Consider the following 15504-nt stretch of genomic DNA (forward strand, 5'->3'; position numbering starts at 1 on the left):
CACTGCTGCTTCATGATCAGCAGCAGTGATGGCTTTCTAAGAATAAAAAGTTCTTCATAAACTTTACAAAGATGTTTATTTGTTTCACGGAATTTAAGCTGCTCATTTGGTCAGATAAAAAATTAGAGGTGAACAATGGCTTACGTGTTTAAAATAGATCATCAGTTTTATTCCCCTAGTTCCATAAAAACAATGTAAATACAAGTGATCTGTACATCTTGCTGGTGAATTCACATAATGCTGTAACTCCCTGGTCTTTTGATTGCCTCTCCTCTCTAGTTACTCTGTTCTGTTCTGACAACTGGCCACTGGAGTGGAGTGGAGTTGGGGCTTACAAGAGAACGCTATGGCTATTTGGTATGATAATTTGTTTTATTGCTTGCCCTTTCAGTCCACTCCCATTCAAGCCCTTAAACCTGTAGGAATCCCTATCGGCTTTTTTGCATAGGCATTACTCACGAGTTGAATGGTTGGGAGGCCGGTGAGGAAGGTGGTTAGGAGCCCAGAGCCAACTGTTCACACACAGACAGCAACACAGAAGTGCTGGTCCTGTCCTCATGAGGAATTACCTAGCACTGGTGCCATCTCTCTCTGATGTGGACGTGTCCTGGGAATTAGACCCCAGAAAGGCAGTCTAATTCCAACTTTAAATTGCTAAAACCTTTTGGCAGTGGGCTAACGGCTTTAAAAGGGGGGGTGGGGGTGGGATAATAGATCCACTTTAAAGATCTTGCAAGTGGAGAATCTGGCTCACAAAGATTCTCATAAAAGTTAACTGAAATAACTGATTGACATGGGTTACTATGGGCTAACGAGGAAAACCTGTCAATAGTCAGATCTCAGTAAAACCAGGATGATCAGTTTATAGTTCCTTGAGTTTTCTGATTGTCACAAATGTAGTTAATCGAACCAAAAAACTAAAATAAAAAATAAATCTGGGAGCCAGAAAGATAAATGCAACCCCTGAACCATGGTGGCAGGGCAGTTACACTGGGGTTCCTGGGGTGCAGCCAGTGTCCCGTCAGTGATGCTGAAGCCCACGGGAATAGATTCCTGCTCCGTTGCTTGCTCCTGACTGGCTCAAGGAGAAAGTCTCAACTGAGATCTGTGTGCTTGCATTTCTGTTCTTAACCAATGTCCCAAACAGAGAACGAGGGGCCTAAAGTCACACGCCCTTTACCTGGTAAACTAGCTCGGTCCCTGCCCGGCCTATATTATTATTTTGCGGTTGTCTCCCATTTACAGCAACTGCTAGTAATTTTACTTTTTTAGAGAGTGATACAAAATCTTTTTTTTGCATACATAATTTTAACTCAATTAAAAAATATAAGTAGCAACACAATGTAAACACTGTGACACTAGTTCTGGAATGTCTGAAGTCTGAGACAGTTAGTCAGGCCAAGATTGTCTCAGCTTTGCGTATATGTACAGTGTCCAGATTCCTGAGGACACATGCGTCCGGGGCCAACTGATGCCATTACTATTGGATGAAGTTTCCGTGTTTTACCGAAACAGAGACAAATGATTCTGACCTACTTTGATGAAGTTTGGGAAAAATCAGCTGAGGCAGGCCCCATCATGTCCAGATATGAAGGTGTCTTGGGATCAGTGAAACGTACCAGAAATACTTGTTTTTCTTTCCCCCCAAACAAGTGTAATGAACGTCAAAGTGTTGATGCTAATTAAGATCCTGATTCCATATTGTGAAGTCTTAAATTCTGCTTCATTAATTGTAGCACTGGCAGCTGTTCCGCACATTACTGCATATTAAAACGAAGGCCGCCTGACAGCAAATATGAGAGGAAGGGGAACTTTAAAAACCAGCTTAATGAATCGCTGCCCTTTAAGAACTTGAGCAAAGATTAACCCCTGAGGCTTCTTTCTGCACGCAGACCCTCACCAGTGATCCTCCAGAAGGAACATTTCCTGGCTGACAGTTTTGTTTCAGATGATAACTCAATGGCGATGCTTTGCTGACACTGTAGATGATGCAGACAAGCCCTATGATGAATAGCATCACCAAAACTTATAAAGCAAAAAAATTACAGTGATTTGAAACCCTGAATTTTTGCTGGCAAAAGTAAATGCTATTCACGAGAAGACAGCAGCTAGCCCCTGCCTCACCCCCACCAGAAACCCTACATCATAAAACCAGTCCAAAATGTATCATTTCAAAGAAGTAGGTTTTCAGGCCCACAGTTGAAGAGTTTATCAAGGCTTTGCAGCTGGAGGTTTAAAAATTCCCACTTTCCGAAAATACCTGACAATCAGGGGCACGGAAAATAAGGTAATGCTTATCCTCACGGGTGCAAACAGCTTGTGGATGGCATAGGCCACCACGAAAGTACTTGTGCCTGCTGCCATTTTCGACTGTACCAGTGACTCTTTAAACCCGAGCTTAAGCAGGATGGCTGACATGTCCACACCACTGGAAGGGAGAGAGGCAAACAGACAAACACAAAAGGGATAGAGTTAACCGATCAATTTGGCTATGACATTTACAGTATTTTAAAAAATGTGATGAAAGTAGCTAGATGAATATAAAGTCTTAGGAAAAAAGTTCTTATTCCCAAAGACACTTGGATGGCAGCGAAAAACAAATATCTACTACTGTCAAAATCTTACCTTGAAACAACCATGTAAAACATGCCCAAAGAGATTAATGAGATTCCAATGTGCAGTGACACGCCAACGGCACCATATTCTTGAAAGATCTTTTTCAGCTGCTGCGACTTGCTTTGCTTTTTCTCCTCTGTACTGCTGATGTTGCCGCCTGTTGTCACAGTGATTTTGCTGGTGTCCTGCGCACAAGCCAAAGAAGGGGAGACGCTTTAGGGCAGGAGCAAGGATGTTAGTGGTCATCAGCAGCTTCAGATTCAGGCAGCGTTCTGCTCTTTCCTGTCCAGTGAGAGATAAGTTACTATCTTTCTTTGTCAGCTGAGGCTAATGCCCGCTAAGCCACTGAGTGCAGTGAAGGGCTGGGTACCAGGTACGATGAGCAGAACCATGGCCCCTAAGATGTCTAGGTCCTAGTCCCCAGAACCTGTGAATATGTTACCTTACGTGGCAGAAGGATTTTGCAGGTGGGATTAAGTTAAGGATCTGCGATGGGCAAATCATCCGGATTTTCTGAGTGGGACCAGTGGGACCTTAATCATAAGGGTCCTGTGAGTGGACACAGCGGGGCAGGAGGGTCAGAGAAGCAGACGTGAGGACAGCAGCAGAGTCAGATTTGCAGAGATTTGTGCTGCTGGCTCTGAAGACAGAGGAAAAGGCCACGAGCCAAGGAGTGCAGCACCTCCAGAAGCTGGACAAGGCAGGAAATGGATTCTCCCGTAGAGCCACTGGAAGGAACCAGCCCTGCCCACACACTGACTTTAGCCCTGTGAGACCCCGTTTGGGCTTCTGACCTCCAGGGCTGTCAAAGAATAAATGTGTGTCGTTTAATGCCTCCAGGTTTGTGGTGACGTGACAACCATGCTAGACTCTACAAGACAGTGGGTACGAAATAAAACGGAGCAAAAGCCGTGACGTATCTACTTCTGGAATCAAGATTTACCCCTGAGATCTGAACGGAGAAAGGGAGGGCTAGTTCTCCGGCCATAAATGCAGCGGCCGGGTTAGTACAGAAAGTATTCATTGCGTGGGGTGTTTGTTAACAATTACTGAGCATCTACAGGGCCTGGAATGTTTGGGAGAAATAAAAACAACCTTGGATTAAAAAGACAAAACTCCTCAATATGGAGAGTGCCTTTTACATCAAAGGGTTTCTTCAGCTCTAACGACAGACCTCAGAGCTCTTCTCACAGGCAGCATCTGGGTCAGTCAGCTCCGGCTACTGACTTTGCAGCGGGACGGCTGCCTTCTTGTATTTTTAGAACATGCTGCAGTGGAGCCATGCTTCAAAGGCTGCGGTGGGGGTGGTGGGGTGGGGACACATGACATGCAGCGTGGCATCCCAGGGACAAAAGTGAAATGACACAGGTGCCCAGGGCAGCAGCCTCCAACCGCAACGAGGCACAGGTCCTCCTCCCGGCCCTGCCCTGCTTCAGAGCCCCTGCTGGCGGGCAGGTGGGAGCTTTGACCAAGCACGTCTGGGGCCTCCCTGCAGACGCTGCCTTTCTCAAGAGCTCCCAGGGGACCCGGATGCTGCTGATCCATCTGTCTGTGCCCAGGTGCCCAGCCTCTGATTTCATAGATGTGGGGTGAGGCCTGGGCACTGCGATTAGATATCAGTTCCCCTGGTGCTTCTAAGTGATCAGCCAGCGTTGCCAGGTAAACACCTGCTCAGCACTCTCGCCTCCCCTTGCCCTGCTCCTGCCCGCCCTCAGCAGACTCTCCACGTGGCCGTCGCTTCTCAGATGTACCTGCCTTGCAACAGACTGGAGTGAGCCACTTCTTAAGCTGGAAACACAAACGTCACCTCCTCCAAGAGGCCCTCCTTGACCACCTCAGCTGCCTGCCCTCAGTGGCAGCCATGCTATCACATCTCTACTTCCCTCTCTGAGATTTCCATCTTCAGGAGTTGTCCTGCTTATAATGTAACAAATATAACAAATACATGTACGTAAGCATTCCGTTCTTCGCTTGTTTGCTGTTGGCCAGAGGCCCGGAATGTGTGGTTCCAGGGAGCAGGGAACCTGGTCGTCTTGCCTGGCTCCTAGCACTGGGAGAGTGAAGGGACCATCTCTGCCCGGTGTATTAGGGGTCGAGCTGGATTGCATGCACAGGTACTAGGATGTGATCAGGAGTTTTTACTTTTTTGGCCACGCCACACAGCTGTGCCTTGGGATCTTAGTTTCCCGTCCAGGGATTAAACCCGCGCCCTCGGCACTGAAAGCGCGGAGTCCTAACCACTGGACTGCCAGGGAACTCCCTGATAAAGGGTTTTAAGTGCAGCAGGTCCCCTTCCTCCTCAGATACTTCTGGAGGCTTGCCCACCCAAGCCTCGTCCCCCCATCGCACGCCAGGCCCGCACTGTGTCCTCCATCCCTCGTGCTCATCCATGCTGTCCCCTAAGCCAGCAGCCCTGGTGGCCCACCCCTGCCCTTCCATCCTCAGGACGTGATGGTGTCTGCCCATCAGAATCCACTGCCCCGCCCTCCACGGTGTCTGCCCATCAGAATCCACTGCCCCGCCCTCCACCGGGCCCACTGCAGTCGGCCTCCTGGGCTGTTTTCTTTCTTTGACGGCACTCAGACCAGACCTCCCGAGCTACTCTTGCCCGGGCTGTAGGCAGGAACATGAGAGACCAGGGGCCACCCAGGGGCCCGGGGCCTGACCTTGCAGGTCTCCCATGAGGGGCTGACCCTACAGAGCAGCAGACAGGGCTACTGACCGGAGGGGCGCTGAGCGGTGCCAGCCTAGGTGGGTTTAGGGAACGCTGCTTCAGGACCACCTGGCCCAGGCGCCTCATCTCTCCCCTGGGTTACTGTGGTGGCCTCCCTCCCAGCTGGTCCCCCAATCCCACCCTTGACCACTCAACACAGTGGCCAGAGGGAGCCTGTAAAAACCGAGGTGGGATTACAGCACCACCCCCGTCAGAGGCCTCCTGGAAGCACCAGCCCCTCAGCCCTCCAGGCCCGCCGCCCCCCACCCCCATTCTCCTTCCTGCTCCCCATTCGGGCCACGTGGCCTTCTTGCTGCTTTAAGCAGCCCAGGCCAGGCCCGCTCCTGGCCTTGGCATCTGCGGCTCCCTCTGCCTGAATGCTTTTCCCCAGACGTCCTCATAGCCCCGCCTCCAGGTCTTTATTCCGACATCACCTCAGGGAGGCCCTCCTGGAGCACCCTCTTTAAAACCAAGACCCTCACACAGCTGCTCCTGTGCAGTTCCCTCCATCGGGCCGTCACCACCTAACGCCCCACGTGCGTTTCTTCCTCCTCCCCAGGGAGGCCCATCCACTTTGGTAACAGTTTTGCTGGTATATAGATTACAGGCCATAAAGTCCATCTTAAGGTTTAAAACGTACAGTCAGATGGTTTATGTGTGTTTGCAGTTGTGCAACCATCACAAGGATCTAATTTTGGAACGTTTTTGTCACCCAATTAGCAGTCACTCCCCATTCCTCTCTCCCCCATCCTGATGGGGAAAGGCAAACACGAAACTCCTTTCTGTCTATGGATTTGCCCTTTCTGGACGTTTCATGTAAACGGGGCCATACAGCATGGGGCCTTTTGTGACTGGCTCCTGCTACAGACTGAATGTTGGTGGAAGCCCTCCCCCGCCCCAAATTCGTATGTTGAAACCGAATCCCCACCAGGATGGTATTTGGAGGTGGGAGGTGACTAGGTCATGAGGGTGGAGCCCTCATGAATGGGATCAGGGCCCTTGTAAAAGAGACCCCAGAGCGCTCCCTTGAACCTTCTACCATGTGAGGACATGGCAAGAAGACAGAAGACAGCTGGCTATGAACTCGGAAGCAGGCCCTCACCAGACACTGAATCTGCCCGTGTCTTGACCTTGGACTTCTTGACTCCAGGACTGTGAGAAATGAATGTCTGCCGTTTAAGCCGCCCAGCCTGTGGTGGTATAGCAGCCCGAACAGACTGCGGCAGCTTTTTTCACTTATCGTGTTTTCAAGGTTCATCCACGTTGTAGCAGGTATCAAACTTCATTCCTTTTTATGAAGCAGAATTTGATTCAACTGAAATACAAAGTACAGATTCTAAAATTTACTCTTCAGGGCAAGCTGGGAGCCACAGTACATTTTGCCCTACAAAGAATGTCTGCAGTGTCTGGAGCCCTGTTGTGTCTGGTAACCCCTGGGGCAGCCTCTCAGCTTGGTTTCATGCTGGACAGGAGGGCTTGGCTCTGGACCAGCTGCCAGAATGGAAGATAAACCGTGGCTGCTGCACGTACGTAGAAGATAAGAAGGCACAAAAGCAGACTCTCCTAGTGTCCCCAAAAGAACTAAGTAAGGCTCAGTGAAGGGCCACATTCCACGCACGGCGAGGAGGGGGTGGAATTCAGTCTTGGATTAAAACTTGCCCAGAATTGGGAACTCCCTGGTGGTCTAGTAGTTAGGACCCTGCGCTTTCACTGCCGAGGGCACGAGTTCAATCCCTGGTCAGGGAACTAAGATCTCACAAGCCGCGCAGCGTAGCCAAAAAAAAAAGAAAAAACCAAAAACCTTTCCCAGAATCATCCTTGATTTTTAATCATACACAGCAGCTGCTCATTTGCCCCTGCTCCCAAAAGAGTTGGCACAGAACTCAGATTTATTAGTTGAAAGAGTCTTTTCATTACCTCCCAACTGAAAGAGCATCTCTTTTGTTCCCAAACTGCAGTTGGGACTGAAAAAAAAAAAACAACCAACCAAACAAAACCCCAAAACACCTGGAAGCTTTAAATTAAAGCTTCAATTAAAATTAAATCTGTTTCATTAAAGGCTGCTCAGTCCCTGGGAATTAAGTGTTAAGGTCCTAAGGCGGGAGACGAACTGTATTTCCTCTCTGCCTTTAGCTTTGACTTCTGCGGGCTTTTTTCAGACTTAAGAAAACAAACACTTAAAAAAAGGGGACTGCCTACTAAAATCCAGTATCCATTTATGGGGTCCCAGAGGCTGGTTCTGATAGGCAGGAAAGCATAACGTTTTTTGAAAGGTTTTAGGAAAACCACCAGTGTCCTCAAGAGAGGCCCCTTCTATTGAGCCAGGTACCGGGCTTAGCACTTTAAAGGCGCCATCCCATAAAAACCCTCACAACCCCACGACGTGGGCACCTCTGTCGCTCCCACTTTGACAGATGGGAGACCAAGGTTTGGGGCAAAGCTATGAGCTGGCTGGCGGCGCCCAGACTGAGTTCTGTGCTGCAGGCTCCCCTTCATGTCCCCCAAGAGCTGAACATTCCTCAAGGAAGAGCCTGTTCCAGAACGTCAAGGCTCTGGAGGGGAGAAGGAAAACTGTCACCAGTACCCTTCGGTTGGGCCTGCACCGCGCCCGCCCTGTCCTCTGACGCCTAGCAGCCAGAATGGCCGCTGGGAGCTCAGGCTCCTGATAAACAGCTCCCCACCCGCCTTTTGGCTGCGGATGAAGTGCCCCGGATGGGAGATCTGCCAGGCCCTGATAGGAGGAGCAGTGGACAAACCCCGGTTCCAAGAGCCAAACAACGTCCTGAGGCTGATGACGGGTGAAAGCCCCTTTCACTTTCCACCCTGGACATCTGGCCCAGCCAGACTTCATTATGTCCCCTCTGTCTACTTGCCAGGACCGGGTGGAACTGTCTCTCTCTCGAGAGCCCTTTTCTGTACGACCTCTATTTTGGCAAAAGGCCTTTTGGCCAGAAAAGAAAAAAAGGCAGCCAGGGCTTCCCTGGTGGCGCAGTGGTTGAGAATCTGCCTGCCAATGCAGGGGACATGGGTTCGAGCCCTGGTCTGGGGAGATCCCGCATCCTGCATGCCGCGGAGCAACTGGGCCCGTGAGCCACAACTACTGAGCCTGTGCTTCTCGAGCCTGTGCTCCGTAACAAGAGAGAGAGGCCGCGATAGTGAGAGGCCCGCGCACTGTGATGAGGAGTGGCCCCCGCTCGCCACAACTAGAGAAAGCCCTCGCACAGAAACGAAGACCCAACACAGCCAAAAATAAATAAATTAATAAATAAATATTAAAAGAAAAGTTATTCCTTAAAAAAAAAGGCAGCCAGACTTCCAGCTACAGAATAACCAGTATCGACTGCAAGACAATGGGAGGGACAAAATATTCAGACACAAAAGACAATTTCCTGTTAGCCGGTGCTGCAGTTAGTTTTTTTTTTTTTTTTTGGTGGTATGCGGGCCTCTCACTGCCGTGGCCTCTCCCGCTGCAGAGCACAGGCTCCGGACGCGCAGGCCCAGCGGCCACAGCCCACGGGCCCAGCTGCTCCGCGGCATGTGGGATCTTCCCGGACCGGGGCACGAACCCGCGCCCCCTGCATCGGCAGGCGGACCCCCAACCACTGCGCCACCAGGGAAGCCCTGCAGTTAGTTTTTAACTTTCTAGAGTTAGAAGCTTATATGGACAATTTTCTTCCTTTTATCCTGGAAATCTCTTTAATCGTTGTGGGTCATACATTTTTCTTCCTAACCCTGGAGGAGAATAAAGAGACTGAAATAAAGGAATTTATGAGGTGATGACCTGCAAGGAATGGAAACTTTTCAGACATTCATTTCTTCGTGAAATATCACCTTAAGAACCTGTGATGTATCCTTAGTCGCTGCCCTGGATGCAGACAACATCTACCTCACCCGTGTCTGTTCTTAGATAAGTGCTTTCATATACCTGCAGATGGCTCTCTGAGCCCCAGTGTCCTACCTCCCAGTTCTCCCTCACCCGCTGCCTTTTCAGGGAGCCTTTCCCTGATGACCTTATTTATTAACTGGCAGCATCCCTCCCTGCAGCCCTGCCCATCTGCACCCTCCCTCCCCCCTTGGCATTTCTCAGTAGCACCTCTCACATCAACAAGCCTGATATTTTCCTTTTCTGTTTATTGTCCCTCCCCTCCCACTAGACGTCAGGCTCCCTGAGGGTGGGTTATGTCTGTTTTGTTCATTGCTCTATCCGCCCCCCCCCCCCCCCCCGCCTTAGAGCAGTGCCTAGCACAGTGCAGACACTCACGAATAAGTGAGGAACACAGCACAGCTGTTGAGGGCAGAAGCCTTGGAACGAGACTGGTTTGGATCCCAGTTCTGACAGGTAACCTCTGCGTGATTCTCAGAAAGTTACTCAACCTCTCTGGGCTTAAGTGGGGGGGGGAATGACAGTATTGCTTACGTCACAGGGTTGTTGTGAGGATTACATGAATTAATATTTTCAAACTACTCAGAACAGTGCCTGGTACAAAGTAAACAAAATATAGTGTTTATTATTAATATTACTTATTGCATGAATGAAAACAGGTGTCACTCTAAACAATCTGAACTTGTGAGCAATTTTTGGCTCATTCCTCAAACCTTCCTGACCCTTCTAATACAGCCTTCTTACTTTAATAAATATGGGGTGGGGGAGCAGTACACACACACACACACACACACACACACACACACACACACACACACACACACACACCTGCCAGTGCCAGGCTCACAAGACAGACCAGCAAGTCAGGAGGACATTCCATATGATGAGTGCATAGAAGATGCACACCCATGGGGCTGAGGAGGGGGCCAGTGGAGGCACCCAAGGTATCACTGGTGGTCAGGGAAGGCTTCCAGGAGGAAGGGACAGCTGGGCTGATCCACAGAGAATCACCAGGAGACAGCTGGGTGTGCGCGGAGGGTGCCAGACGCATGAGGATCCCCTAACTGGGCTCAGGAGGCAGAGACAAGATCTACCACCTGTCCGATGGGGGAGCAGAAGGCAGGGAAGGAAGTTTCTCCACCTGTGGCAGAGGCATGGTATGCAACATTCAGGAAGCACTGGCTCCCAGTGGCACCATGTTGAGGCCCACATCAGCTCATGGAACTGTTCCCCAAACTATTGTTGGGAAGGTGCTATTTTAAACGCCTGCAAGGTCAGCAAACAGGCTCAGAGGCCTTCAGCACTTGGGGTAGGTCTGCACCGCTGGTGAGTGGATGCAGGCAGGCAAAGGGACCAAAGGTGCAAACCTCCAGGCACCGCTTGTCCCAACTCGTTAGCTCTGGATCTCCAGACTTCACTGCTTACCACCTTTTTTCTTTAAGGAGACCCACTTCAAAACTTTCAAAAAGGGATAGTCTGCATTACCATTCTGAATGGAAACCAGTTTTCAGTTAGCAAACACAGAAGCAATCGAAGTGAAATATTGATGCAATGAAGTAACACTGGGTTTCTTGCGCGCGTCCTGCCTGCAGTCTGACAGGGAGGCCTGCCCTCTAGGTTAGATAAAAAGGGAGTGGCAGCAAGTGTTGGGGGGGGGTGTTAGAGACCGCAGCACCCACCAAGCCTTTCTCCTCGGCCCAGGGAGGAAGCCCCGGCGCGACTTCAAAGGGAACAACTCTACCGCCCAGTGAGAACGTCGATACCAAGCCCAGGCCCCATCTCCAATCCTCCCGTCCACCACCACAGTACAGCCTGACGCTTTGGGATCCTGGGATCACCTGGAGGTTGTGACCTTGGGCAGTCACACCTCCCTGAGCCTCAGTTTCCCCTGCTGTAAACTGGGAACTCGCTTTTTTGACTTGTAGAGATCTGAGGCCTGGGGACTCTGGCGGTGCTCGGTCTCGGGCAGCTGCGCGAGTCAGGCTCTCCTTCGGCGGAGATGGGCCGACGATCGGGGCGCGCGGGGTTCGGGGTGGGGGCGGGGAGGCTTACCTGGCGGCCGTGGCAGTTCCCGCGGGCCGCGTGCAGCAGCGGGGCGTCCAGCCCGGTCCCGAGCAGCGGCAGAAACAAGGGCGGTGGGGCGCGGGGGGCGGCAGCGCCCAGGAGCCAGGCGGCGCGAGACCGGACCCGGGCGCCCACCCTGCCCGTGGGGCACAGCAGCGCCAGCAGCCCGGCCATAGTACTCAGCCCTGCGCCGCTGCCCGCACAGCGGACAGCAGAGGGAGCAGCGCGGTGGGCGGGGCCCGCGGGAGCCCGAGCCCGGAGCGGCGGGGTGGGGCCGGGGCCGCGCGCCGTCCTTGGCCCCGCCCACCGACCCCCGCCCCTCCGCCGCCTGAGCGGCGAGGGCGGGGCTGTAGCCCCGCGCGGCCGGGGCGGGCCGGAGCTGAAGCCCCGCGAGAAATGGGCGGGGCTGGAGACGTGCACCCCTTCCGACAGCCTGCGAGTTCTAGTCGGCGGATCCTGACTCATCATGTTGCTTACAAGCGAGTCAGAGGCCAGCCCAGCCCTGATTCAGGAGTGAGGGAGTCAGATTCCTCCGACTTGACGGGAGTGACAAGGTCACGTGTGGAAGGGCTTGTGGAATGGGAAATGTTGTCGTGACCATGTTTGGGAAATGCAGTCTACCACGGTAGTCAACTATTAACTGTAATAAAAATAATAATCTTTGGTCTCCATTCTGCAGAAGAAGAAACTGAGGCTCACAGAAATGAAACCTTCCCTGAGGCCTCTTATTCTCATCCTTTTGTCATGCCTGAGCCCCCGGTAGCTTTTTTTGGTTCAAACTAGAGGGTCCAGAATGTTATGTTTCTAGATCTTTGCTATTTTAAGCAGAAAAAAAATTTTTTTTTTTTTTACCACAGGGAACGGTTGCTTGGAAAACCATTGGAAAAGCTGGGGGAGTGGACATTAGGCTGGCCCCCCAGGAAAGGCTCTCTGGACAGAGCAACACAGGCCGGCAAGAGGGGGGACACAAGCCACAAGCCGTTAGGTGGGTGTCAGGGGTCGGCCAGTGGAATGAATGAATTCTAGAGCACACTGCCAGAGCCGTGACCCCAGGATCAGGAAACTGCCACTGCAGCTGCTTTCCAGCTTCTACAGAACAGATCACTGGACGCTGGAAAGCAGGGTCAGGCGGCTGCCTCGGCCACAACTAACGGTCCACACCCGTGGGCTGGCGACTGCACACCTGAATTCTGCTGCAGAAAACCCCACGTCTCCACACACTTGTTTACCAGCAGCAAACAGCCCAAACCGCAGGAGGATGCCTCCGCCTCCTTTCTGCCTTCGAAATATTCTGCCAGTGCATTCAACTGGCAGAAATGAGTTCGTATCCAGAAACCTAGGTGCAAAGGGAAATTATAGCTGTTCTGCCGGCCGTTCAGCCGTTCTACACTGGAAAGAGATGGGGATCGATGTGCCCAAATTCAATACCTCAGGACCCTACCCCCACCTTGAGAAGCCCCTTCTGTCTCACTGGCTACAGCTGAGTCACAGGACACTCTTAGCTGCAAGGGAGTCTGGAATTTGAGGATCCAGCAAAAGAAATAGGCCTGGCTTAGGTCAGAGTAGGCACATCGTCTTCCTGAACACAGTCGGGGTTCTGCTGGCAGGGAGGTAGAGGGGGTGGCTGCCGGGGGACGGGAGTGGTAACTCCAGGCAGTGCGACAGGGCTGTGTGCCCATGCACAGCGGTGAGTGTCACACAGGAAGTGCACGTGTACCATGGGAAGGGGTACACATCAGTGTGTGTGTGTGTGTGTGTGTGTGTGTGTGTGTGTGAGGGGGCTGAAACCTAAAGGGGGCCGGGGTGCTGGAGGAAGGAAAAGGAGTTTTCCCTTTTGGTGGAGGAGGAACTACTTCTTCCCAGTTCCCAAGGGAACCATGGTTAATCTGCTCAGGGGTCCAGGGCCTCGGGGTTACTCACTGTGGCTCCTTTCTATAAGAATGTGGGAAGGTAGATTCTGGAGCACAGGCAGATAAACTGTGATAAAATAGAAAGTGAACAGTGTTTGGGACACATTGCCACGTTTTCTCCCATTACATATTCTCTGGTTGTACCTGAGTCTTCCTGAGGATGAGAACAGTTCTCTTCCAGTTCTCTTTTTCTGTCAGATTCTGCAGTGTCTGCTCTAAACTGTTTCTGCTCACCTGGAGTCCTCCTTCCTGCCCTGATGACTTCTGTCCTGGCACATACCCTGGCCTCTTACTTCTCAGGGGAAGCCTGAGTTTTAACTGATGGCTCCAGCCCACGTCCCTGTTTCCCTCCACCATTCCCCACCTCCTGCTTCTGTCCCTTTTCCCAAAGCAAATCCAACTACCCGTGCCCATACATCACTTCTTGCCTCCTCTCTGTTCATTTCCAATCAGCATTCATTATTCTGAACACCTGCTATGTGCCAGCAGTGGGCGATGCAGTAAAAGTAAGGCTTTGTGGTTTCATGATTTGTTGGTGAACATCACAGCTTTGGTGTGGTGCAGGCCCTGTTTAGAATCTTTGTTAAGTGACTCCAACGATCTAAGTCCCTTGTTTCCTCACTTGCAAGAAGTGAGAGTAATAATACCCATCTCAAAGGGTTACTTTGAAAGTTAAAGGAGATAATATAGTTCAGTGCCTGTAGAACAGGGCATGACACAGTAAGGACTCAAGACATGGCAGTGTGGCTGGCGTTTCTGTCTATTTTGTCTGCCCAGCTCCCTCTTTCTATTGGAGATGCCCCTCCCTCCCTATTGTAGTTTGTATGAAGCTGTCCAATCTCAGTGGTTGGTGGCCCTCTGGTCAGGGTATGGGTGTGAGATCCAGATCTTGCCAAAGTACCCCACACCCCTAGTATTGGTAGAAATGGGGTGATGTTGTATATATGCATCATAATGTGACTTTTTCACTGCATCTGTCACTAATGTCTTTCCTGTTGAAACCATAATTGTGCAATATTATTATTTAAAAGCTGCAGAGCATTCTATAGTATAGGTGCTCCATGATTTATTTAATCCAGTGTCCTGGTAATGGGTGTTATGGACTGAATGTTTGTGTTTCCCCCCAAATTCACATGTTAAAGCACTAATTCTCCGTATGATAGTGTTTGGAGATGGGCCCATTGGGAGGTAAATACAGTTAGATTAGGTCATAAGGGTGGGTTCCTCACGATGGGATTAGTGCCCTTATCGGAAGTGGAAGAGACACCAGAACTCTTTCTCTCTGCCACGTGAGGACACAGCAAGAAGCAATCAGCAAGCCAGGAAGAGGATGCTCACAAGAACTGGACCTCGTTGGCACCCTGATCTTGGACTTCCAGCCTCCAGAACTGTGAGAAAATAAATTTCTGTTGTTTAAGCCACCCGGTTTGTGGTATTTTGTTATGGGAGCCCGAGCTGACTAATATAGGTTATAATAAATATATACGTGATTTCCAGTTTTTTCTCTATTATAACTTGAACTATCGTTAGTGACATCTTGTAGCAGTAGATCCTGTTAGTAACCCTCTCCTTGAAAGAGTCTCACCCATTCACTTATCAACACGCACTTACTGGGTGCCGACCACGTGTGCACATTTTCTTCCATCGTGTGGCACCTACTGATTCTTCTCCCTCTGTGAGGCAGGGTCTTCGGAGGCAAATGGGTCAGGGTGGAGTTTGGGAGCTCGTGACACTAGCCTTGCGGCCCCAAGGAAAGTATGTAACCTGCTTTAACCTCAGCTTTCTTTTCCTGTGTTATGAGAATAACGACACATGTGTCTGTGACTTCCTGAAAAAATGAAGAGCAATCCCATGTGTGCACGACGGGCATGGTATCAGTCCCCACAAAGGCTTCACTCCCCACCCCCCTTCCCTCCATCATGACACAGATGGCCTGGGGGGCACAACGAAGGGAGGAGGAGGGCTGAGGAGAAAACGGGCTTCCACGCCCCACAGACCATGTCTGAACTGGGAACCATGGAGGCATGCACTGTAGGTCTCTGTAGGAAGAGGTGCATTCGCTCTCAGTTGTTCAGTCACTATTTAATTCAGCATCCGCGTCATGCTCGGGGCTCTGCTAGGCACCAAGGGGGGCATGGAGAATGTCACCGGTGGTAGCTGCCACCACCCACTTCCGAGCGACCTCTTTTTCCTTGTGGCCCACCCTGTGGGAGCTCTGTCCTTGTCTGAACTAGGGCTGACATTGGATCATCATCTCTGCTTTTCTTCCTCATTTGGGGGAAAAATCGTCAGTAAGAACATGGGCCGTGGAGGCGGAG

At 51.1% G+C, this 15504-nt stretch overlaps 1 protein-coding gene across 1 annotated transcript; it reads right to left on the minus strand.

The window, feature by feature from the left end:
• Positions 1-63: 63 nt before the first annotated feature.
• Positions 64-11499, minus strand: FAM210B (family with sequence similarity 210 member B). Its single transcript, XM_060033378.1, has 3 exons — positions 11265-11499; positions 2626-2801; positions 64-2428 (listed from the first exon to the last, which is right to left on the minus strand). Exons 1-3 carry the CDS (start codon positions 11448-11450, stop codon positions 2212-2214), a joined length of 579 nt encoding a protein of 192 aa, XP_059889361.1. The 5' UTR covers positions 11451-11499; the 3' UTR covers positions 64-2211.
• Positions 11500-15504: the final 4005 nt, after the last annotated feature.

This window comes from Delphinus delphis, chromosome 15 (genome assembly GCF_949987515.2).
Source record: "Delphinus delphis chromosome 15, mDelDel1.2, whole genome shotgun sequence".
Classification (NCBI taxonomy): Eukaryota; Metazoa; Chordata; class Mammalia; order Artiodactyla; family Delphinidae; genus Delphinus; species Delphinus delphis.